This window comes from Erpetoichthys calabaricus, chromosome 13 (assembly GCF_900747795.2).
Source record: "Erpetoichthys calabaricus chromosome 13, fErpCal1.3, whole genome shotgun sequence".
Lineage (NCBI taxonomy): Eukaryota > Metazoa > Chordata > Cladistia > Polypteriformes > Polypteridae > Erpetoichthys > Erpetoichthys calabaricus.
In genome coordinates this window covers 43,567,884-43,595,253 of record NC_041406.2, presented here as the reverse complement: position 1 = coordinate 43,595,253, position 27,370 = coordinate 43,567,884, and the positions used below count along the sequence as shown (strand labels likewise).

General features: G+C 35.7%; 1 protein-coding gene across 1 annotated transcript in view; it reads right to left on the bottom strand.

Annotated features, from left to right (window-relative positions):
- The window catches only part of znf385d (zinc finger protein 385D), a 320,341-nt gene that overhangs the window by 120,784 nt on the left and 172,187 nt on the right, over positions 1-27,370 (bottom strand). Inside the window, exon 3 of the mRNA XM_028818176.2 lies at positions 18,584-18,694. Within this exon, the coding sequence (XP_028674009.1) occupies positions 18,584-18,694 (111 nt within the window). The remainder of the gene's footprint in view (positions 1-18,583; positions 18,695-27,370) is intronic.

Below are 27,370 nucleotides of genomic sequence, written 5' to 3'. Positions count from 1 at the left end.
GCTGGGGTTCCTACCCGGACGGGATGCCCAGGAGGACCAGAGGAGGGCTGATGCCTCCTCTAGAACATGAGGGGGCGTCCGCCCTGGTTGCTTTGGGGGCCACGGGTACAGAGCATGGAAGCTCAACCCTGTAGGGGCCCGTGGTCACCGCCAGGGGGCGCCCCGATGCCTTGGGAGCCCTGGACCTCAGTACTTCCGCCACACCCGGAAGTACTGGGGGGAAGAGGATTGTGGACACCTGGAGGACTTCCGGATGTACCGTCAGAGCTCCCGCCACACAGGGGTGTGGCTACGGAGCCCCTCAGGATGCACCTGGAGTCCTTCCGGGATGAATAAAAGGGGCCGCCTCCCTCCAATCAGGGGCAAGAGTCGGGTGGAAGAGGACGAAGCTTGGTGGAGAGGAGTGGAGGCGGACCAGAGACTGTGAAAGGCATTGTGTTGTGGCCAGGACTTAAAGGGGTGATTGGTGCTTCGGCACTGGGTTGTGTGCACTATTGTGTTGTACACATTGTAAATAAACGTGTGTAGGGTGAAACTATGACATCTACCTGTCTCTGTCCGGGCTGTTCCCCACAATATATATATAAAAAGTATATATATATATATATATATATATATATATATATATATATATATATATATATATATATAATTGTATTATTACTGTTATTATTATATATTGGTCTGCCTCATCTGTCTTGCCTCTTATTTATGGTATTTAAAGAATTTTATTTCTATAGTTCTTGTGTTAATCAATAAATTGTATTATCCTGGTTCTTAAAATGAGTGTCTCAATTACCTTGATATAGGTCAAACAACTGAGAGCCATCATTTACAGAGACAGGAACATAAAGGGGAACCTTACCAAAATGTCTTATTAATTAGCATCGCAAAATGCAATGCTCATACTTAATTAGTTGATTTATTAACATCAATCAATCCATTTCTCTTAATGCAGAAGCTCTCTGCCAATCCCAGATGCACAGTCAACTTGCTTTCATTACTAGAGCAAAGCAAAACATTACACTGTCAAAGGAACATAAAGATGAATTACTAGGAGTGTTTAAGAGTGAGGCAAGGTGGATTTTGGAAAACTGCATTTTTGTAACAATGTCAAATCAGTATTCTCAATCAACTAGGTAGGAAAATCTATTATTGAATGAGGTGAGGTGGACTTTGTTATTTATTTATTATTAACCACATCAGAGATGTATCTGTTTGCAACAGAAAAGTACAAACATAAAACACTGTTCCATAAATACAAAAATAAACCAATAGACAAGAAGTGATATCCACTTTTCCCAATTAGATCACATACCTAGATTTTTTTCAAATAATTGCATTTTAACAGTATGCTGTAAAAACGTCCATTACAAACCCTATAGTCATTAGAGCTAAAAGTACTTATTGCAACAGAAGTAAAGGATTTCTTAAGTATATTACCGTTGTGTCTTGGGAAACCAAATTTGCAAACTAAAGGCAACAACAGAAACTATGGAAAAGAGGATGGTTGCTCTGTGACAGTTTCAAATTAGCCATTTTGTATGAGAGGACTGTTGACGGGCAATAAGTGTTCTACTAACTTTGATGATTTTGTTGAAATTGTTTATGTTCTTAACACTAACATTCCCAAATAAACATACTATATAGAGTGGTTTCAAAACGTATTCAGACTCTTTCACTTTTTGTATACTTTATTGTGTTGTAGATTTAATTTAAAATGGATAAATTTGCCATTGTTGCCCATCAATCTACACTCAATAACAAGGTAAAAACAACATTTTCAGAAAGCTGAGCAAATTTATTAAAAATCAAAAACTGAAATCTCTCATTCATATAAATGTTCAGACCCTTTACTGTGACACTCTAAATTAAAGTCTGGTGCATTCTGTTTGCTTTAATTACGAGTCAAATATTGGACAGAGATGTTCTGCACAGGAATAAAGCAGACATTCCCTCATTCTTTTTTTTTAACTTTATCTGTTGAGAACAAGTCTGATAACATCTTCATTAAAGAAAGGCTGACCTCTAGCTCTGGCATTCAGTTAGTTTTTGCTTCACCATATCTTAAGTAAAACATTGTGTCAAAGCCTAAATTCACAGAGTTTTTGAGTTGGCTGATAATCATTTTTAGCTTTGCAAAATCCACTTGATTTGTCCTTTTACTTTGAATGCCAGCCATCATTTTCATGCCATTCACAATAACCTTGTGTTGTCAGTCCACAATGCACTCTTAGTCCTCAGGTTTGCAATCTTAATTTGACATTTCAGCAATTTCTGTATTTATCTCTGTTCAGCTAAACTTTCCTGTTAAAATTCTTCATTCTTTTTTTAGAAGTGGCTTTAAATCTTTAATAATCCACAGCTTGTTGTACAGGATATATTTTGATTATAGCATCTTCAGAAAATGAGTAGTAAATGCTTAGAGTGTCAGCAAATTCATTTATACATGTATCTGAGCATGACTTCTTAAAGATAGACCAGTCAGTATATTCAAAATAGCTTTGTAGGCACACAATACACTTCTCATACTAGACTTTCATTTGTTTAATTATCGTTTATTATCTCATAAACCAGTAACGGCGCACTGCACGATAACGTGCAGTGAATACACTTGACTTGAGCATTCCTAGTTTTCATACTCTTTCTCTGTACGTTTAGCATTTGTTTGCTCAGAGGTTGATGTGCTTGCTGCTTCCTAAACAGCTCTTCTTTTCTCCACTGTAGCGGCCCACTTCTTCTCTGCTTTCATTGTAATCTTTTCATGTTAAAACTGATTAAGTCAGTGTTTGTGTTGCAATTACTAGTACATTTTCTTTAATTATACACTTAAGCTGGCACTTAAGTCTTCAATCTGCCTCAAGAATGATTTAAGATATGCAGAGGTAGGGGAAGTGACGGCGAAGGTGGTAGGGTTGAGAACGGCACCGATACACATGTGCTGCACGGCCGCCCCACTGGTCGTTTCCGAGAGTTGATTCTATAATAAAATAAAATAAAAATAAAAAGAGGAATAATCTTGGAGGTCAATCATCACCCCGAAAGCGGATAGTAGACATCACGTAGTATATGTGTACTAAATTTCAGGTCAATACATCAAATGGTTTGGGAGCTACAGGTGATTTAAAATCCTGGACAGATAAACAGACAGCCACAGTAATGTATTATATATAAAGAAAGATTATATATTTTTTATAGAGATAGATGAATGCAATTATCTTCTGATGAACCTAGTGTGCAGTTTGACTCCAGATCCATAATTGTCTGTAATGCTCCTATAGTACTAGTCAAGTACTCTATCTGGTAGTGACAGATACCCTGGTAGAGATTTCTAAAGTTAGCATTGGCTAAAATTACCCAAAATAAAATTTTAGGAGTTAGGAGACAGTGATTGAAGTTTCTGTATCAGCCTGGAGAAACCATCAGCTGTTTCACATAGAACTGTCCGAAGATGAATAAATACAATGTTAATAATGATCTATGGAAACTCTCTTGGCAAATAATTTGGACACAGAGAGACAGACTGCTGTTCATAGGGAAGCATTATTTCTCTAACAGTCAGTAATTTACACCATTATGTACCTGTATACACTCATGGAGAAACTTATTAGGACCACTCCGTTTGCTCTCATAACATCCTCAATTCTTCGCGTCATGGATTCCAAAAGATGTTGAAAGCATTCCCTTGAATTCTTGGCCCATGTTGACATGACTGCATCATGCAATTTCTGCAGATTCATCCTAAATGCATTCCATTGGATTCAGATCCGTCGATTGTGAAGGCTACTAAAGACCACTGAATTCACTGAAACCACTTTCAGATGACTTCTGCTTTGTGACATGGTGCATTATCATGATGGATGTAATAGCCATTAATAGATGGAAAAATTGTGGCCATGAAGGGATTCTCATGGTCAGCAGCAACACTCAAATAAGCCATGGCATTAAAATGCCGATTGATTAGTATTAATGGATCCAAAGTGTGCTAAGAAAACATTTTTCCTCACCATTACACCACTACCACCAGACGGGACTGTTGACAGAAGGCTGGTTGGGTAAATGGGCACGCTATTGGCTCCAATATTTGACACTACCACCTGTCCTTCAGCAGAAATTGAGATTAATCGGACCAAGCTAAATTTATTTTGTTTTCATCTGTCCAGTTTGGTGAGCCTGTGCCCATTGCAACCTCAATTTTCTGTTCTTGACTGATGAGAGTAGAAACCAATGTGGTCTTATGCTGTTGTAGCCCATCCACCTAAAGATCTGATGTGTTGTGCATTCTGAGATGCTTTTCTGCTTACCACAGTTGTACAGAGTGGTTATCTGAGTTACCATAGCCTTTCCCTCAGCTCAAAACAGTCTGGTGATTCTTCTCTGACCTCTCTCATCAATAAAGTGTTTCCATCTACAGAACTGCTACTCACTGAATATTTTTTTGTTTTTCACACCGTTCTAAATATAATCTAGAAACTATTGTGTGTGAAAATCCCCTCAGACCAGCCTGCCTGGCACCAACAATCATGACAGGGTCAAAATCACTGAGCTCATGTTGTTACCCCATTCTGGTGTTTGATGGGAACATTAACTGAAACTACTCATCTGTACCTGCATGATGTTATGCATTGCGCTGGATGATTGGCTGATGAGATACTGTACTTGCATGGATAAGCAGGTGTACAGGTGTTCCTAAAAATTTGCATAGTGAGTGTATATATAAAAGCAGACACCACCACTGTGTGACTTACTGGCAAATGTAGAGTCTCAATCCATATCAACATGGAAGTCAAAGCCCATTATTACCAATTTCAGCATCTGAATTATTTGTAGTGAGCAAGATTTATGTAAATGCCATGACACATGCATCTCTGTAATAAGACTGTAAGCACACATATGCTTGAAGTTTTTTCACTTTATTCAATAGACAGAAAAGATTTGCCATAATGAAAGTTGGTAAGGGATGCAATGTCTGTTTCATTTTTTCAATCTATCTTAAATAGTCCCTCTTTTGGAAACTAGGTGAAACATAGATGTATTCTGGTGAATTCAACTGAAAAAGCTACTCTCAGCTGTCCATCTCATAAGATAAGTATATGTATCCTGAACTTGTTGTCTTGTAAGTAACACAGCTACAGCCAAAGCAAAGAAGTGGATAAATTAAGATACAATTAACAACATAATTGGGAAAAAAACAAAGAGCAAAACAGCTCTGTTGCTAGTCACTGTAACTATTAACAGTATTAACAGTAACTATTAACCTATTATGATCCTGATTTTTGAAAATCTCCATTAAAGACAAGTCAATTTTCAATTCTCCTCAATAAAAAATGTTTATTCTGAAACTAGGAGATGGTGTTCGCCAACACATGAAGCCATTTTGCAAGTTGGCTGATGGGAAAGAAAATACCCTGCCATGGATGAAATCAATAGTGGAGTTTCTTAGAGATCTAACAGGAGCAATAATCTTTTTTAATTAAAAAAAATGTATCAGCTTAAAAATAAACCATTGGACACTGAACCAGACAATTGCCCATTTATATGAGAGGTGCATTAATGTTTTCAACTGTCAGATTTCAGGTAAACACCCGAAGTCTGAAGGTTTTGTCATGCTGAACAGAAGTACAATCTATTCTGGTAAAATTGAAAGGCAAAGAGGTATTTTGCTAAGTTACAAAGTACAAGTAATGAATTAGTAACATTCCTGAGTGAGTTTTGAGAAAGCTATAAAAATGTTTGTTGCCTTGCTAGTAGAAAGAAAATCAGGTGTGTGCGCTTAATTTGTGCAAGAAAAGGGGTGTGTGAGAGTGACAGCCTTTAATCAGTTTGTTTTGTTCAAAAAGAGTTCTCTTAGTTTATTTGCTGAGAATAGTTGGTGCTTTATGCAGCTTTTTAACTCAGTTGCTTTCACATACAGCTGTAAGGAGCCTTTGTCTATCTGCTAACAACTGAAAATGGATCCATGGAAAAGAGCTCCCTCTCTGCCAAGAAATCTTCCTTTTCATTTTTGCTTAAGGACATATACAGTAATCTGTAACTGAGGAAGTGGACCATCTGGGAAATGTCATCTGGTACTAAATGAAGATGGTATGAATCTACTCAGGTTGTATAATTCTTTATTTTGTTTATATTTGCTGCTATTGGTTATTATGCAAATAAATATGATTTTTAAGACAAAACTAGAAGCCAGTCTCTGTCTAAATTATTACTGGCGAGCTGAGTGCTATAATTGTTCATTCCTTATCTGGATTCAGTCCCTTAAGGGCACAGAGGATGCTTTGTGGAGTCCTCAATTCGTGGTAAAAAGGGTTGAAATAAAGGAGTGAAAATAAAAGATAGCCTTATTCAGTGAAGCAGCTCTCCATAGAGGTATCTAGGATTGAATAAATGGGGTACAATACGGAGAGTGAGGCAAGTAAAAGATTACAGGTAACAGCTATGTAGCTTGTCTTGACATTTCTTTCTATCCTTTGTTTGTTATATTTTAGCTAGGGTTCTTCACCTTAAATTCCTTTTTTTATGTCTTTTTTTAATTCATTTTTGATTATTTTGTTTATTTTAAAATTGCTGTTCATGTTTATTATTTGGATAATTATGTAGTCTGGCAGTATAGTTAATTTTTTTAGCTTCTATGTGGCTGTGTATCTTTTATTATATTCCATGTGTTTTGTGTTTGGTTCCCCAAGAGGCAGGACCACAAGCCCACCACTGTCAAGGGACAAACAGATTCTGACCTGTTGCTCTGTTTTTCATTCTTTCTGGATTTGTGTATTGGGACTCGTTTACCACTGGAGTGATCTTTTTTAGGAATGCAACTCCTTCTGTGCCTTTTGTGCTCCTCCAGACTTCTTTGCGTTAAACAGCATTTTTGTGTAAAATAAATCTTTTTATTTTTATAAAGATTCATCATCTGTCTTTCATGTTTCTAGAAGCTGAAGGCTGACAGATACTTCAATTTGTGGTGCTGTTTGTTACTGTTTTTCTGACTTTATGCTAAGAAGGTACTGTCAAGGTCATGACACCATTAAGGAAAAAACCTAAGTGTCTGGTCGGTACCTTTCATGTTGTACATGTCATAAGTAAATTGATAACGCAATAAAACATCATTTAAGTCCCTGCCTGCTATTTGCTTTGCAGATCTTAGCAACTCACATAATTTGCTAGCAGTTCAGTTGTAAGAAATATATATATTGCATATCTGTGTGTAAAAAAATGTACAGTAGCTTTGTAATTGTAGACAGTCTTGAGATGGTTTTATACAAAACTAGCTGTGTTTCTTGGCATTGTCCAGGTATTATTTCTAAATGTAACTGCAAATTTTACTTTATGCTCGGCTGAACAAACAGCATACAGTTGTTTATGAGAGAAGCAACTTGACAAGAAATGTCTGGCTGCAAAACATACACTCACAGGGGGGGGGGGGGGGGGGTGTAGCTGTTTGAAATGGTGTGAAAAGAATTCACATAAAAATACAAATTCTCTTGTATCATATCCCATTAAGATTGTGTCCCAGAGCCTCCCCTGTTAAGCTATCATTTACCTTAAAAGAATTTCCTTTAATGTTAGCCACATTGAGAAACAAAAAAAAAAAAAATCAAATCAAAATCAAATCAAATTTTGTTTGTCTCATATAATTATACACAATACAATATGTAGTGAACTGCTTTTTTGCCAAACTCCAAGACTATAAATAATAGATACACAACTGTGCTGTATACATATCTAAATATACAATGTCAGCAGTAGTGTGCTTTTTATTAATATTGTAATAATATATATAAATAAAAGAAAATGAATATACAGTAAGGATACATGCCCATGTTCATAAATATCAAGACATAAGAGAATCTCAGAAAGTAGATGCATTGAAAGAGAAAAAGTATTAAAGTGTACAAAGGATAAAATATAAGTTCAGTCATTGCAAGCTTTTAGCTTCAGTGTGTAGAGACTTTATCATTGACAGTAGGACATCATGTAGCCCTAGGGACTGTTCTCATTTAGGATGTGGATGGACTGTGGAAAAAAGCTCCTCCTCAGTCTCTCTGAACTGGTCTTCAGGTAGTGGTAGCGTTTCCCTGACCGCAGCACAGAGAAGAGGCTGTTGTTAGAATGACTGGTACTACTAGTGGTTTTCTTTGCCCTAGTATTACATTACTTGGTATAGATGTCCTAGAATTTAGAGTACATACCCAGTAATGTACCACCGCACTTCTCTCTGCACAGAATTGCAGTCCTGTTACTTGTTATTTCTAAACCAGATAGAAATACTTCTCGTCAGGATGCTTTCAATCGTGAGTATAAAAATTACTGCATTGAGCCTAAATTTATTTAGTGATCCCAATTTGTTATTAAATTTGACTCAACTGTGGATTTACAATTACTAGTAGCACAGTGCAACTTCAAAAACAACAAATTTGCAATGGGCAGATGGCAATAGTGGTGTAATGGTGAATGAATAAGCATTTAACCCCAAATTACAATAAATAACTCAAGAGACAATATGATTTCACCTGGGGAATTGGGGTACCAGACAAAAATAGTAATAGAAATGTTTGACTGAAGGAAACATTTAGCGTAGTCGGTGGGAATCAAACCAGAATTCCCTTCTTAAAAGGCAAGTGTGTAAACAATTACTGTACGCTACTATTGCAAAATTTGTGGCACCGTTTCTCTGTTCATAGATTACATAGTAGCATATCATGTCACCAGTTTCAAACACCCTGAGCAGTTCTCCACCGCCCCTTGGTAAGGCAAGGTCAAAGAAGTACATGTGTCCCAAATTTCAAGTCTGTGTGCCTTGAAAAACAAATTTGTGCATGAAGAACAAACAGACAGAAAATGGTGTTTTATACAGTCAGGTCCATAGTATTTGGACAATGACACAGTTTTCATAATTTTGGCTCTGTGTGCCTCCACAATTGATATGAAATAAAGCCATCATTATGTGATTGAAGTGTAGACTTTCAGCTTTAATTTATGGGGTTTACCAAAAATATTTTATGAGCTGTTTAGAAATGACTAACATTTTTATACATGGTCCCCCTATTTTCAGGGGCTTAAAAGTATTTGGACATTTCACTGGTAGGAGCAGTTCCTTTATTATTTCATTAACTATTAAGCAGGTAAAATGTCTGTAATTAATTCCAAATGTGGAATTTGCATTTGGAAACTGTCACTGTGAACTCTCAATATGAGATCCAAAGCACTGTTCATATAAGTAAAGACAGGCCATCATTAGGCTGAGAAAACAAAACAAACCCATCTGAGAGATAGCAGAAAGTGGTCAAATAAACCATGGAATGGAAGATTCTTAAAAAGAAGGAATGCACTGGTGAGCTCAGCAACTCTAGAAGGCCTGGACAATCATGGAAGACAACTGTGCTAGATGACTGCAGAATTCTTTCCTTGGTTAATAAAAACCCCTTCACAACATTTAGCCAAACTAAGAACACTCTCCAGGAGGTAGTCCTATCATTGCCAAAGTCTACAATCAAGAGAAAATGCCATGAAGCAAAAACAGAGGGTTTACCACAAAGTGCAAACCACTGGTAAACCTCAAGAATAGGAGTGGCAGAATAGACTTTATCAGAAAAAAAAGTTAAAACCTGTCCAGTTCAGGAACACTTTTCTGACAAAATATATACCAGAATGTTGGAAGGAGAAGAATATGGAGAAGAGAAGAAATGGCTCATTATCCGATGAATACCACATCATCTGTGAAACATTGTAGAGGCAGTGTTGTGGTATGGACATGCCTGACAGTCAGTCACTGGTGTTTATTGATGATATCACTGCTGGCAGAAGTAGCAGGATGAATTACTATCTCTTCAGATTCAGCCAAATGCTGCAAAAACAGATAGGGCAATGCTTCACAGTACAGATGGACAATGAGCCAAAACATACAGAGAAAGCAAACCAAGTGCTTTTCAATGCAAAGTAGTGGACGATTCTTCAAAGGCCAAGTCAATCATCTGACTTCAACCCAATTGGACATGCATTTCACTTGCTGAAGACAAAACTGTTGGCAGAAAGACCAACTAACAAACAGCACCTGAAGACAACTGCAGTAAAGGCCTGACAAAGCATCATTAGGGTGGAAACCCAGCACTTGGAGATGACCATGCATTCCAGACTTCAGGCAGTCATTAACTGTAAAGGATTTTCCACCAAATATTGAAAATGATCATTATACTTATGATTAGGTTAGTTTGTCTAAATACTTTTGAGAAAATAGGGGGATCATGTATAAAAATGGCTGTCATTCCTAACCAGCTCATAGAATATTTTTGGTAAACCCCTTCAAAATTAAAGAAGAAAGTTTACTGTACACTTCAATGACATCTTGATTGCAAATCCACTGTGGCGGCATACAGAGACAAAATTATGAAAATTGTGTCACTGTCCAAATACTCATGGACCTGACTGTATTTCATGGAGATATTTTGGATAACTTTTTCTGTGAGCAACATCAAATGAGATCTGCAGAAAAATGCTTTCAATGCAGCAAAGTAAATTAAAAAAGGCCATGGGACAATGAAATATGAACATACGTTTTTTTCAAGATAGAAAAGACGTCAATTCACACATAGGGTTGGGAATATCACAATAACCTGCCCAATTGTACTAATGAAGATAATACCCTGCTATCACCTTTAAAACGATGTCACATCTTTACAGTAGTTTCTAATTTAGAAATTAAAATAGATTAAATGAACAGATTGGATATTTTCCGGTGATCTTAGCAAGTATTACTTTGGTATTGAAGTATTGGATATAAAGCCACATCTATGGATAATTTCACATTTTATACAAACATTATTTCATAAATTATAAAGCATTATGTTTGTAGCATTCTTATATATAACTAGCTGTGTTACCTGGCTTCACTTAAGAAATTTCCTGAGACAGTGGGTCTCAGTTATAGTGGCATCGTTTAAGTACTATGAAATATTATGTAACTAAGTAATTTTTGTATACAATATTTGAAGTTTTTTTTTCCACAGGGGCTATTGTTAGTTCACTGGAACTCCTTACTCTTGAACATGCTACTGTATATGCAATTGCACATTTGTAAGGCATTTCTGCCGTAGATCAATTCCTGCTTTACTTAGTGACTGACTGGCTACTGGTGATCACCAATGCAAAACACAATTTTACAGGAAACTGTATTCTTTTGAACTGACACAGATAATAAGTTGAATAGTGGGAATTTTGAATATTTATGTCATCCTGCCTTTATGTGCCCTATGCTTGCTGGAATAGGTTTGAGCTTCCATGCCACCCTGCTCATAGCAATAGCTAATCAATAAAGTGCTAACACTGTATCATGTCTTTAACTTATTACAAAAAGAAATGATGTTTACAGGTCACACATTTTTTAAATGTTTTGGTGAACCTTCCTTCTTCCACACTACATACCATCCTGGCTCTATTTCATTGTCCACTGTCACAACACCTACACTTATTCACTTTTCTGTCCACGCTATTGGTGAGTAGTGCTGTTGTGGTGATGGCATTCAATTAGCAGCCTACCTGCACTGAGTGGATAAAAAAACTGGGTGCCTAAAAATAGTCCATACGCTTTAGCATTATTATTGATAAATATCAACAAATAGAAAAACATGTTGGATAATTTTCTTTTTTCGATAACATCACCAAGTTTCAATCATTCAAAGTGTTTTTGAGATTTTGGGGTATTTATGTTTTTTCTATTGTAGGATTCTTTTTTACCTCTAAAAAGATAGATATTATTTTGTCCCCAGGGGGAAATTTGGCTTTTTACAGAAGCCTTTTAAATAAATATAAAAATAGATAGATAGAGATAAATATACATACACACACAATATAGTCTGAATACATACCAGAATGACTATAAAGTAAGAAAATTAAAAAGAAAGAAAACTTCTGACTTGGCTGTCACAGTCAAAATGAGGCATTATGCAGGCGTATTGCTGTTGGTAGAAAGGAGCCCCAGTTGCATTTCCTGACACACTTTTGCTAAATCATTGGTTGTCTAAAGGTTCTTAGTGTTAACAGTAGTGTATCAGACCGAGGATGTACAGCATTGTTCATAATGGCATTCAGTTTTGTTTTAATTCTCTACGTTGCTACTTTCGCCAGGGTCTAGAGTGTGTCATGTAACCAATGAATATTGATATATTGAAATGTTCTTTCCTACTGAATACCTAGTACCCTAGATTTACCGTTATTCCAGGTTTCACCTTTTTAACTATGCTTTTGCTTATAAGTGAGTCAACCTTGCATTATTTGTATATAGATTATGGCTGACCACAGTCTGTTTACTGCATATTTTTTCAGTTCAACGGTTAGGAAACTGTTACACATTTAATAAAACAATCAATCTGACACACACAGTAGTGTCATCTCCAGGGAACCCATAGGTTAATTCTCAGAAAATCTTACTGGTCTACTGCTGGCTTCATCTTAACAAAATGCAGTTTAATCTGTGTGATTGCAGCACAATTTTAAATCACATACATGATCAGTACAATTATTAACTAAATAAAAAGAAGATCTTTTCTGTTATTTAAAATCTAAAAAAAATATTACAAATAAATGAAGAGTTTTCTTTTCTGTATCTGTCTTTGTCGGTGATAACAGTAATTTTGCTGACAGTTTTGGCAGTAATAGGCCATTAGCAAAGCATCTGCCTCATTACTCTTACAAACTGTTTAGTAATATGTAGTAACAACTTAAATGTCAGGTCTTGATCTTAAAAAAATATTTAAAGAAACAATTTATGCTATGTGCGTACAATGAAACTAATTTTATTACTAACCATTTCAAATGAACTATTCATACTAAAATGAAATTGATTTTGTTATTTCCTTTTTGAAAAGGAAATGTTCCCGTCAGATCCCAGACACATTATTTTGTGCACTGATGGACTTGATGAATACAATAGAACATCTATCCAACTGTAAAGAAAGGACTGTGATTGATGGCCGAGATGAATGTTGATTATCATGACAAGATCTCTGATGCGGAGAAAATGAGCTGCCATGAGAATGAATAGCACACCCATTCTGAAACAGAATAAATAGTTTTTTAATACTTTCACTGAGCACAAGTAAAAGGATATAATTTTAGTATAGCACCTTATTCAGAAAGCATGAGGTATTTTAAAAAAATATTTGTCTTTTCATCTATTCCTTTTACTTATACTGTCAATGAATAAGCGCACACGTAAAAAAATATTGATGTCAAAGATATATAGAATAAGATATGGCTCAAATTGCAGGATAGGTCTTCTAATAATATTTTGCTGTTATCTTTTGAAACTAAACTCTAAAGTATTATATTGTTTATATTTAAATATGAAAATGTTGTAGTGCATAGAATAATTTAAGAAACATACTGTATTACAAATGCATTTTCTTTTATTGTTTCCAGTTATAGACAAAGCTAAGCTTTATGCAGCAGATTTGTTTTTTTTTTTCATCTGATGTTATCTGCTTTCTATTTTGGGCTTAAAGAGGATTCTTGTCAATGGCTTGTTTTTTGTTGTTTTGTCGTAGGGGATAAATCTTTAAAAGACATGGTTTTGTACATAATATTTGTTTATATTTTATGACAACATATGCTTGAAGAATAAATAATAAATATGTACAATAAAAAATGAAATGCACAGATCCATTTACAGAGCCTGTGATGTACAATTTATGGTGATAATGTGGCAAGCATGTTTTATTTTTGCAATAATAAATTTCTTGCAATATTTAATACATTTTACATATACATAAAATGTAGAAAATATCAAAATAATCTGGGTGGAAGTGAGGATATCAGAAAAATTAGGAAAAAATTATATTAGATGGCTCCAGATTATTTTATTTTAGATATGTCATAGTCACGCTGGGATGGCAAGATTGCTCGGTGGTTAGCACTGCCGCAACCTCAACTTGGATGCTCTCATTGTGCATTTTTTGCATATTCTTTGTGTCATTGTGAATTTTACTCTGATTTCCTTTCGTGTACCAAATACTTATATTTTATGTTATTTGTTAATGCAAATTAGATTTGTGTGAGAGAAGTTATAGACAGATAGCCTAAATGCAGATGTCATACATTATTTTAATGTAGGCAAACTACCAACAATGTTCATACAGTATTATTCATCCAGTCATTTATTCATACCATTTTTATGGGCGCACAGTCACTTGAATTCTGAACTTACATGGACAGCAATGTGCCAACTCTTAATTTGAGGCCTCTTAATTGCAGGTCATACTTATTCACACTGTGAAAGTTACCTAACTTGCATGTCTTAAGGAGAAGATTAGAGTTGTTTTAGGCATTCTTTTGGAACACTGGGGAAAAACCTCCAAACCAAAAACTGGATGTAAGAATTTGCTGCCAGGGTATTATTGTCATCTGCCAACTTTATCTGTGTGGTCCTTCTGGAGTTGTTCACACATCTGGTTTAGCTTTCAGTGCTAATATTAACCCCAGGCGGTAGCTGGCATGTATTAGCTAATTAATTGTCCCTACAGTAAGGTTTACTTGGACTGAATGATGAGAATGTGCTAAAATGTTTCTAAACTGGTGTCTGTGCATAGAAGAACAGTACATTAACAGGTAAAATTAAAGAAATGTTATGGTCTTATTTGATGAAGCTAAAATGTAGGAGTAGTACTAAAGGGACTAAAGTAGTAATCATTTGTTTGAAAACACTAAGAATGATACTCAATATGTCATTAACTGATGATCAAGCTGATTTTTAATCTTGCTAGCAAAATAAAAGGCAGCATGGCTGTAGTGATCTGTGGAATTATAATGCCTTGTAACTCCTAATTCATTCTGAAGACAGGTTCACCGCATGCTATAAAGTTCAGAGATTCATCCTGCTTGCAGTAAAAATTGAAGAGTGCCATGAGAATGTAATAGTGTCAAAGAAGTATTTCAGATGTGCTACTGAGAGTGTTCTTGACATAGTAAATTCATCATTGTCTGTCTTAAGACTGCTGTTGTTAAACCCCTTCTCAAGAAAAATAATCTCGACTCCTCTGTTTTTGAAACTTTTAGACCATTTCTAACCTGCCTTTCTTAAGTAACATCCTAGAAAAGGCAGTCATTATGCAGCTAAATTATCACTTGAATAAATATTCTGTTCTTAACAAGTTTCAGTCAGGTGTTAGAACAAATCACAGTACATAAACTGCACTTGTTAAAGTAGTAAATGACTTGCAGGTAAATGCAGAGAGAGGCCATTTATCTGTTCTCATCCTCTTAGATCTGAGTGCCACATTTGATACCATTGATCACAATATTCTTATAAATTGCCTAAGTCAATAGGTGGGCCTCTCTGGCAGTGTCTTAAATTGGTTTGAGTCTTACTTGACATGTAGAAAATTCTTTGTTAGATGTAGTAATTATACTTCAAAGACTCGGGATATTCTATATGGTGTTCCACAAGGATCTATCCTGGGTCCGCTGCTCTTTTTGATCTCCATGTTTCCTTTAGGTCAGATTATCTTGGAGCATAACGTGAGCTACCACAGCTATGATGATGAAACACAAATGTATTTATCAATAGCACCTGATGAACCCCGACTCTCTTGTCTCACTGACCCAAATGTCTTACTTGTGTTTCTGAATTGATGAGTAGTAATTTTCTCAAACTAAATAAGGAGAAATAGGAAATCTTAGTGATTGGCAAAAATGGATATAATGAGGGTATTAGAAATAAACTTGATCCATTAGGCTAAAATGTTAAGACAGAGGTAAAGAATTTATGGGTAATTATTAACTCTGATGTAAATTTTAAATCACATATTAATCAGATTACTAGGACAGCATTTTTTTATTAAAGAAATATAGCAAAAATTAGACCCCTTATAACTTTGCAAGATACAGAAAAATTAGTTCACGCTTTTGTTTTCAGTTGGCTAGATTACTGTAACGCACTCCTCTCAGGACTACCTAAAAAAGACATCAATCGATTGCAGCTAGTGCAGAATGCAGCTGCCAGAATCTTAACTAGGAAAAGAAAATCCAAGTACATCTCTCCAGTTTTGATGTCACTACATTAGTTACCTGTGTCATTTAGAATTGACTTTAAAATACTGCTTATGGTTTACAAAGCCTTAAATGATCTCACTCCATCCTATATCTCGGAATGTCTTTCATCTTACACTCCAAATTGTAACCTTGGATCTTCAAATGAGTGTCTGCTTATAATTCCAAGAGCTAAACTTAAAAGAAGTAGTGAGGCAGCCTTCTGCTGTTATGAACCTAAAATCTGATAGCTTACCAACAGAAATTCACCAGGCTAATACAGTGGACCACTTTAAAAAACTGCTAAAAACACATTACTTTAACATGGCTTTCTCATAGCTTCATTTTAGTTTAACCCTGATATTCTGTATGTGCATTTAGTTATCATTATCATTCATGGCTCCAAAATCCGTACTAACCCCTTACTTTCTCTGCTGTTTTTTTTCCCAGTTTTCTGCACCTGATCAAAGCACCGTGCCATCCCTACATCGATGGATTGAAGGCCAGAGGTCCACATGACCATCATCGTTTAATTCTTCCATGTGAAGTCTGAAAACCATGAGGACTAACTGAGATTATTTATGTTAGGGAGAAAGCCTAGTTGGGGCTGGGCAGTCTCATGGCCTTGGAACCCCTACAGATTTTGTTTTTTTCTCCAGCCTTCTGGAGTTTGTTTTTTTTTTTTTTGCTTTTTCTGTCCACCCTGGCCATCAGACCTTACTTTATTCTTTGTTAATTAGTATTGCCTAATTTTTATATTATTTCTTTTTTCTTTCTTCATCTTGTAAAGCACTTTGAGCTACATTATTTGTATGACCATGTGCTATATAAATAAATGTTGTTGTGGTGGATATGTTATCATGCAACACAGCTGAGTTCCTTGATGCGACTATAGCAATGTTTTAGTGTCACAAGATATATAACCATCTTTGCTGATGAGGTGCATTAGTTTATTTGTCTCTGTTGAGGCTAGTTGGACAAATGTAGGCTGTTCTGAAGGCAAACAGAGGACCAGCTCACTAATACTATAGATATGCGTATATAACTAGTTGGAAACTAAATATATGCATTCAATACTTATGGAAGTGATAACCATATTGGGATAATGATAGCTATTAATAAAATGGACAATACAAGAAATTTATTTAAATGTCTTTTAACTGTCTTTCCTACAATGCAAAAACCCTTGTTATCATCATAAACTGTAAATTACATGTGAACTAAAGATCTTCTATTTTCTCAGAAACACATCAGTAATTGTTTCAAAAATGAACCCAGTACATAAGAAAAGGCAAAATAATTGAAATTATTGATTCTTTTCGGTAAAGAGTAAATGATTAGAAGAAATTCTATAAAGTCACAGCTATTAAAAAGTCTAAAAACTAGCATTCATTCAAAGCTTTCTAGAATTATCTCAGATTAAATGCAGGTTTTAATCAGTAAGCAATTATATTATTTTCTAAATACTTAATTATAACTACAATTATTTTTTCTACTGGGTTGCAGAATGTTGTATAATTGAATGTATTGAGTTACAGCTGGTTGATTTTAAAGTTAAAATGCATATTATACTTCAAGAATAATGTAACCGAACTATACAGCCGAGACTTTCTGTTGTATTTTTCCTAATCCCTTTCCCTTTATGTAAATAAAAGGCAGTATTATCTGCTGCAACTATTTTTCACTCTGTGGACTTTTAAGCATTGAAAACCTTGAATGACTTCCTAGAACATACACAATAATCTGACAGGGCAAACCACTATGGAACCTCTGTGTGAAACTTTCAGGAAGCTATAGGGCATCAGTGGAAACCACAGGATACAACCAAGCACAGAGACAATATCAAGTGTCACATAATGATAGCTATAAATACCATTTATGACAAACAGATCTGTCTTGAGAAATTCTCAGTCTAAAAGCATCAGATCTCACACAGTTCTTTGTGCATTCAACCACAGGATAGCAATGTAACAGTTATGTATGTCTATGTTAATCATCAGAACTTATAAGAAAGGAACTTGTGACTGGTACTTTAAAGCAGTATCTGACTCTTCAGTGCAACTATATTTGTTTATAGTAGTATATATATATACAGTATATATACACACTATAGTGGTATATACTGTATACATATATATATATATATATACATACAGTATATACACTTATCAGGTAAAAGAAAAGACACAAATTTAACCTAAAATAAATTTGTGGAAAAGAAGGAAATAAATTCAGTAATACTAAAAAAAATAACTTACATTTACATACTTTTAATAGATGACTTGCATAAATAAATTCCATTGTTTAGAAGATAGTTGTTTTTTACACAAATGAACAAAGAAAAGGGCATGGACAATTTTCAATAAGTAAATGTTTCCATCAGAATTTAATATTTTAAATATATAATTATACCGTAAATACTATATTTAAAATATTTCTGTTTTAAAGAATGGCCAAATTAAAAAATACATTTTCTTAAAAGGACTTCCAGGAGTAATAGGTTTAACTGGTATTGCTACAAAATATTTTTTATTATATATGTACATATTCCATAGTTTCTTTTACACACCTCAGAATTAAATCTTAGCTGGCAGATGTTGCATGAAATAATATTTTTCCGTTTTGGGGGTAGAGGAACTCCAAATGTGTGATTTATCACTGCTTTCTGAATTGGATCCATCTGTGGAGAAAGGAAGAGAAAAAAATCAATGGATGTTCATAGAAACTTTCAAACAATCAATTTCAAATTAGGTTAAGGTTGTGGGGTTAAAATAAAAAAATCACTTAGTATTATAATACAATACTTGGCAATTCCCAGTTTTCAAAATAACAAATGTACAACATGCAAAATTGATTATTTTGCTATTCTATTAAAACTCATTCCACCGTGTCTAAAGTTAACTGTGATAGTTTGCTGGTTATTTGTTATGTACTAGAAATACAATTTAATAAAACTCCCACGTGTTAAATTGAATTTAGGTTTTGTTTAATTCTTTTCTAAATATATTTTAATGGCATTTCATATCTATAGATTTTATCAGGGAACACATGTCTAAAACTATTATCACAGAATTGAACACTCTGATGTCACTTCAAACTCAGAATAATGGCTAAATAGTCCAATATCAATAAGTTTTCACTGCACTTTTTACATGTGACAATATAAAATGACCATATAAACAGACCCTAAAGTGAAACTACTCAAGTTCCAGTACATTGCTCATGATGAACAATTACAAGAAGGGAGAGGTACCCCACTGGAGTTTGGAGGACTATGACACACAACCATTCAATGTGTACCCTTTGCAGTTTTGAGTGCCACAGTTCTGCACCTTTCGATCAAAGAGCAGGTTAGAGTGTGTTGGTATGCTTGAAAACACTACAGATAAACAGTGCCATACACAAATGCTAAAAACGAAGAGGTGCTGTTACTTTATAACTGTGCATACCAGCACAGTTCAAGCCCTGTCTATATTGAGTAGCACAAACGGATCTTTGAGTCTTGGTATCCACACACCAGGTCTGTGTATGGCAGTGTTTCTAATCCATTGCATTACGCTGCTGGTGGGTCACTGGTTACCGATATTGAGGTTGTGAGTGGGTTATGGTGGGTTGCCTAAGCCAGTGTTTCTTAAATACTGAGTCATGACCTAGGTTGCCCCCAACAGGTCATGGGGTTGCCATCGTTGATTCGTGATTTGTTCTTGGTGGATCAAGAATGGATTGCGGTGTGTCGCCTATGTGATCATAAACGCTCTGCAATATGTTTCCTCCATTTCCAACTGAGCTTGTTTTGCCAATGGAGAAGTTGGCAACTGTTGCCAATAATCATCAATGAACTTAAAAAGACAAATCTGGGTCACAGGAGTTGGAACCATAAAGGTTCAGAAATTCTGATGTAAGGGAAGATGGTGTGGGCTAAATGCATTAGCCATGTGGAGCGGTGTCAATCAAAACAACCCTGAAAGAGCCCTCGAAGAGCCAGAAAACATATGACACTGCAGCTGGTGTTGGCAATTTCTAAAACATTTACCCTCTTGTTATCCTATGTCCCTTAGCAATTAGTACAAACCACCTTGATTTGGCACAGAAATATAGGCTCTTGCCCTGATCAGTCTGTTGGAGTAGCATTCTCATTTTCTCATGTCTCAATGACACAAATCATCTCCATCTCACCTTTTCACATTCTCTCTAAGTGGCTAAGTAACTATTTGGTCCAACTTGACTCTTTGATGCACTAGTAGGACACCTCATCACATACAAGGTTATTTCAGGATCAAGGCTTGGAATAACCTCTAGGGTAGAGGTGACTTACCAAACCTAAATGGGCACCAACTCCTAGTAGTATCTATCAGTCTCTGGTGTCAGCAGGGCAGACTTATTTTTACATTGTGCAGGGCCACAATATTGGGTTAAGCTCGCTGGAAAATTATTAACAGAAAAAAACAGCACATATATATTTGCATACAATAGTATGAAGCTCTCCAAAACAGACATAACAAATTAAGAAAAACGAAAAACTACAGTTAGCAATTCATTTAGAAATTTTTTATGATATCAATATAATATATTGATATGCTTTGGGAAATTGCAAATAAAGACCAATTCACTTGAGATTATGAAGACAAAATTCATAGTTTCCACTTTCTATCTTGTTTGTAAATATTTCATATAAAAATCAATTATATTTTTATCTGTATAATGAATCATTAGTAATGATATTTTCTTTCTTCTACTCAGATTATCATGATCTTTGCAAATGAGTGTTACATGGCATCAATTATTAGATTAATTGTGGAAAATGTATCATAAATCCCAAATGCTCAGTCTTCGAGAAGTACTTTGAAAGAAAGAAAGAACAGTTGAAGTCACTGGAGATTTGTAAAGCCTGCAATGCCAAGTAGAATACATATTTTCCTCTGTCTTACAGTATCATAAATAAGATGGCAGTTTGATTTATAAAATGAAACGAAAATAATATTATTCATTTTTAGCCTGACATTTAACTACTTTGCTTTCCTGTTGTTTTCCCTTAAAAGTTTACAAAGGAAGGTTTGGATCCAAATATATGAATGCCTGAGTGCAAACTATATTTCAGGATCCATTATAAAGGTGCACAGTGGGGATAAACCAACCTAGATAGGGTACATTTATGCTTACAATATTGTTTCATGCCGCAGCATTTTGCTGTCAAGTGGAAACCAATATGATGTGGCAATTTCAAGTTTTTCATAAAAGTGTCGATCAGTGAGATGATAAAACAAGATTGTCTTGTTATTGAGAGATCCTGTGCCCCCCCAAAAATCTGTTGGAATTTTTCCTCAGGTTTTCTGAACTTACTGAAATTCATTTAAAAGTAATTTTTCTTTGGAGTAAATTATATTTGCCTCCACCCCATAAGGATCAGAAATAGATTAAAATAAGAAAAATAAAAAAGAAGTTTGTCACTTCTGAGAGTTTGTGTCAGGAAAGGCATAAGGCTGTAATACTTTAGCCAAAACCTTTAATGATTAAATCAGTCCAAATAACACCAGGAAAAGCTAGGGTGTACCCTGTAGGCCACATGTGTTGAACTCTGGTCCTGGTGGGCTGCAGTGGCTGCAGGTTTTCATTCTAACCCTTTCCCTAATCAGTGAGCAGTTTTCACTGCTAATTAACTTCTTTTCCCTTCATCTTAATAGCCCTGTTTTTAAGGATTCAGTCCTCTGAATTGATTCTTTTCTTCATTAAATGACAGCCAAAAAGAAATGAGACATGAAACAAGCCAACAGATGACCAGCTAAATTGGAGCTTCAAACTCCAACCAATTTCACTCCAACAAGTTTCTTAATGAGAAGCCGATTCTTGCTGTTAATTAAACCCATAATTTAATTCCATGGCTTGCTGCTGCTCCCATTCTGCCACAGCAGACATTTCCAAAACTGTTGATTTTCTGTTTTTTTTTTTCTAAGAACATCGTCAAAATGTTTTGGTGACCAGAGAGATCAATCTTACTGAGACCTTCACTTTTATTTTCAGATATTGTGTGATGGGCACAGGTGAGGTGGTCATATGGTGGCTTGTTTTGTGTATCATTATTGTTTGCCTGGTAATTAAGGAAAAAAATAACTAGATGCCTGAGTCAAGTTAATTAAAACTAAGGCAAGATAAGTTAATTAGCAGCAAAAACTGGTCACTAATTAAGAAGATGGTTAGAATGAAAAGCTGCAGCCACTGTGACCATCCAGGACTGGAGTTTGACACCCCTGTAGGGTCCTCACCTGAGCCTTGTAGGAAATGAACAAAACCTACCAAGTCAAGAGTGGGCCCGGTTAAAGAAGCTAGTATAGAAGAAGAAGAAGATGGGGAAGGAGAAAGAGAAGGGTAAGTTGAGGGTAAGAGTGGGAACACTGAATGCTGGCAAAATGACTGAGAAAGGAAGAAAGAAGGAAGAGAGCTGGTGGATTTGATGATTTGGAAATAGGTGAGAGTGATGTGTATGTGGGAAACTAGACGGAAAGGAAATAATGGAAGAGAATTGGGATGAGGATGTAATTTATTGTACAGTGGAGTGAATGAGCAAGGGAGAGATGGTGTAAAGATAGTAATATCAAAATATCTTAAGGGCAGTTTTACCAGTGTGAAGATGAGGAGTGATAGAGTAATGAGGGTCAAGAAGGGCCTTGATGATAATGTATTTAATGTTGTGTGTGTGCGTTTTCTAGTGGTGCTTCTTAGTCATCTAAAAGTACCAGTTGTCACATACCTCTTTCAAGAAACAGTACATGAGTGTATCACAGAATGCTCTTTTCCAATGGTTAATTAATATAGAGTATAGTAGTAGTAGAAGAAACCACTGTAGTGATGATGAAGAAGATTCAACAGATTTTGTTGATCACTAAAAAAATACCAGCATTTCATTGTTTCTGGTTTGCGATTTGGAGCGTAGAGGCATATTTTTGTCTGATGTCCAAGGGGACACACCAGTTCTCTGCATTATTGTGTGCATTTCACCACTAAGGCCTTCCCATTCTTCAGGGTATATGTATATAAGAGCGTGTGACATTCCAAGGGGGACAACCCCACCCCTTTCAGTTTATATGTATTTTATAACGAATTGTGAGAAATAGGGTGTACTGTGTGTACCCAAGGATTCAACTTGCTAAGCACGTCTTCTTTAAGCTTTGTCAAACTGTTGTATTTTCATTTCGCTTTTGGTAGCGGCCTACATTTGCATAAAGCATCTGTCTCATTTCTCTGCATGATTACACCCTCAGCTTGGCCAGTGGTACTGCTCTGCTGGGGGTGTTTATTTGCATAAGCTGCACACCCCACTTCTCTGCATGATCACTTTTCAACAGTAAGTCAAAAAAAGGATATGGTCCCAAAGAATAGCCTACTTTCTAAAGCAATATTATCGACAAATAAAAAAAAAAAACACAGGTGGGCTAATTTTCTTTTTTTCTATAATGTCACCAAATTTCAATCAAATCACTCAAAGAATTATTAAGATTTTCAGGTACTTAGTTGGGTGGCACGGTGGCACTGTGGTAGCACTGCTGCCTTGCAGTAAGGAGACCTAGGTTCGCTTCCCGTGTCCTCCCAGCATGGAGTTTGCATATTCTCCCCGTGTCTGTGTGGGTTTCCTCTGGGTGCTCTGGTTTCCTCCCACAGTCCAAAGACATGCAGGTTAGGTGCATTGGTGATCCTAAATTGTGCTTGGTGTGTGTGCCCTGCGGTGGGCTGGTGCTCTGCCCAGGATTTGTTTCCTGCCTTGCACACTGTGCTGGCTGGGATTGGCTCCAGCAGACCCCCGTGACCCTGTAGTTAGGATATAGAGGGTTGGATAATGGATGGAGGTATTTAGTTTTTTTACCCCAAAATATTGATATATTGTACAGGGCTCACCTTGGGCTTATACTGGAGACAGATAAACTTTGATCAAATGTAAGACATAAAAGTTGATTGTCCTAGGGAGAATAAGATGAGAACAAGGGCGAGCTGACCGAAATGATAATTAGAGATATTGCATGCACAATCGGGCCTAAGTGGGGTAATCAGTCTATTTCTTTTTTAAGTTGTTACTGTAAACTCCATCTGTTCTGCCTTGTAGCAAGTTATATTTTTCTTATTTTATTGATTTTGTATTTACATTACAGTGAATAAGAAATAAATCAATCAAGGATACAATCAATATTACATTCAATAAATGTATTTCTTATTTTTCAAATCAATCCCAACACCCCACCACTCTCCTGTTCTCAGAGGTATGCGATCAGAGATCCCAATATGGATTAGCCCTCATAAATACTGAGATTTGGAAAAGGCTTGTAAAGGAATAGTTCCTTTATTTCAGCATTGCAGTAGCAAATTCTTTTGATATTCTGAAAAGCTTTCTACTTTTCTTTAATGAGTAAATTTTTTTTTTTCTAAATAAAATATGTTAGGTATGCCCTAACCACTGTTAAGTAAAAAAGACAGTCTAGTACTGTAGGAGTGGTAAATGTTTAGTAGCAAATATCAAAAAGCAAAAAATAAAATTATCAAAACATGAAGTATTCTAAAAAATGTCAATATTATCAAGTAAGCCAGTAACAAGTCTATTTTATGCCAATGAATTAAATAAGGAAATCAGTAAGAACAATCTGTTAGAAATATATGAAAATCAAGACGTTAGCCTTAATAATTGTTCTTATATATATTTGCATTGTGCAGCTATCTGAAATTAAAGTTAGATTCAATTGAGATAGGAAGGATTCTTAATGACAGCCCTCTTCCCCGAGTCCAAGAAATGGCCACAATAAAATAACAAAGTACAAATAAGCAGACAAAACCGCAAAACTACGACTTCTGTGCACCTCTATGACTATCTGGCCTGACTTGCCAACACAGTTTAAAAAAAAAACAAACACATTTTTATATATGTGTATACATGTTTAATGTATGTTTTACATACTAAAATTAGACATAATGAAAAATAAAGAGATTAAAAAATATTCTTCCAAAAATATAAAATGTAACGGTTTTCCTGGACAGTTTTGCACTGCAATTTTGATTACCAGCTGCTACGGAAATTCATTTCCTAGACCCCTCAAATTCAACTCTAATGGTGTGGTCAGTGGTTTAACATCTGCCATTGTGGATGTGTTTTTAGTTTAATAATATCATGCATCAGCCTTGGAGCAGTTTACTTTTCATAAGGGGAAGTGTTTAGATATCTAAATACAGTATATATATTTTTTGATATACTATATTAATTCGTGAGGGGAAATTGTCTGTATGACCTTTGGGGGTCAGAGTGTAGGGTCGGCCATTGTACATTGCCCCAGGAGCAAATTTCAGGTTAAGGGTCTTGCTCAAGTGCCCAACGGAGTAGGATCCCTTTTGGCAATAATGGGATTTGAACCAGAGACCTTCCAGATACCAGTTCAGATACTTAGCCTCAGTGCCACCACTCTGCTTGTTGTGTATCTTACATTTCAATTTTTTTTTTGCATATTAATTTTGGTCTTTTTTATGTTTATATTTTTTATTTTACTTTTATGACATCATTATGTTACCATTTTGGGTTGCCTTATAAAATAGCACCACACACAGCTTTCATCTATCTCTGTTATGTATTAACTTGCATATATGTGTGTTATGGCTAAGTTTTGCTGTTTTTGACAATTTTTTTTTCATATTTGTACGTATGTTCTATTATTGTTAATGATGTACTGCCTCTTTAAATGTTTCTATGTCCAATGTTCTTTGTTGGTGGTTCTTTAAATTTTGATATTATTAAATATATTTTGAACTGTATAACCAGTTTCCCCATCACTGGGGCGTAGTCAGGCCAAAGCCTTCTAGTAACTGTCGTTGGGGCTGCCTGGTTTGGGGTGGGGCTATTTTAGGCAGTAAGGTCATGGCCTGCTTTTGTGGATCTTTTAGTGGCCTCATGCTCACTTTTACAATGTTCACGATTCCAAATCACAACTCTCTCTCTGCCTCTTTCTCAGCCTGGTCTTTTCCTCCCACTAGTTAGTGTTTGCCCTAAATTCTTCTTACTACTACAGACTTGGTATGACTCTGCCTGTTAAATTGTCTTTAAACTCTTTACTTAGCTTACTTTTGGCCAAGCCTCTGTATTATTTCTGGGGCTAATTACAGGTTTGCTTATGCTACAGGAACACAAAGATAGATCTTCCTCTACAGGCTCCTGTTTCTACACTCCTGAGCTTTACAGTTCCCATAAAATGGCTCATTTATCAAGTAATATTCATGTGGCCTGTCTGAAAGAGGCAGTGCAGTCTAAATCTTTATACTTAACGACCACATGTTGCCAATTAACAGACAGATGCTTTGTAACTTGTCGTCTGACAGTCCACCCCTTTAAATGGCAGCTTGGTCCAATTATTCTGACATGTACAGCTTCCTATTAGCCAAGATGTATTCTAACCTGTTGTCATCCCATCACATCTTCTTGCTAGCACTACTGAGAGTCAGTCACCCTATTCACTTGCTGGGTTACCTACATTCTAGCTTTCTGGGACATGGCGTGCTTCCACTCAGGTTGTATTTGTCTCTGTCTCTCTCTCACACACACACACACATACACAAACACACCCCATCAGTATCAGTATCAGATAGAAGGTGGGCACAATCCATGGATGGAGCACCAGACCAACGCAGGGCCATTCTCAAACACAAGCAGAGACACAATTTTGAATAGCCTACTAATCTAACCTGCAAGAAGAACTGAGTATCATGGAAAAATGCATGCAGACATGTGGAGAATGTGCAGACTTTATACAGACAATGTCCGGATGCAAGATTCAAACTCTGGAAGCTGTTTTAAAGAGGCAGCAGTATATCCGCTGCATGACTGGTCAGTCCCATTTCATTTCTAATGGATAATTTTCATGTATTTTTTTTTAATCATATTGATGAAAACATTTTTATTTATGCATACTGGTTTATTCATCAATGGGAAAAAATAAATTATAGCCAATTAGTAGAAAAATGCACTTTTAACCTTGCCGAAACAGTATTTTCTGTTAATAATGTCTCATTAGTGCTAGCTGGATAGACCTTTCTGTATTACTTTTAAATTGCCCCATGGGAACATTTGTTAAGGAAGAATTTCATCTAATGATTGCAAAGGCCATTTTCATATTATTTCCAAACCACAAGGTTGAAGATAAATTGATGTTATTTTAATCTTTATTGCTAATGGTATATTTCTGTAAAAGCCCTCCCCTAGAAAGCAAAAAAAGAACAAAAAAATCAGTAATTAATTCATAACAAGGGTAGTGGGCTCGTTAATGATTTACAGAAGACAATAACCTTTATTACAATTGGAGAATGGAGTTATAACTATAGTTTGAACTTTATCTAC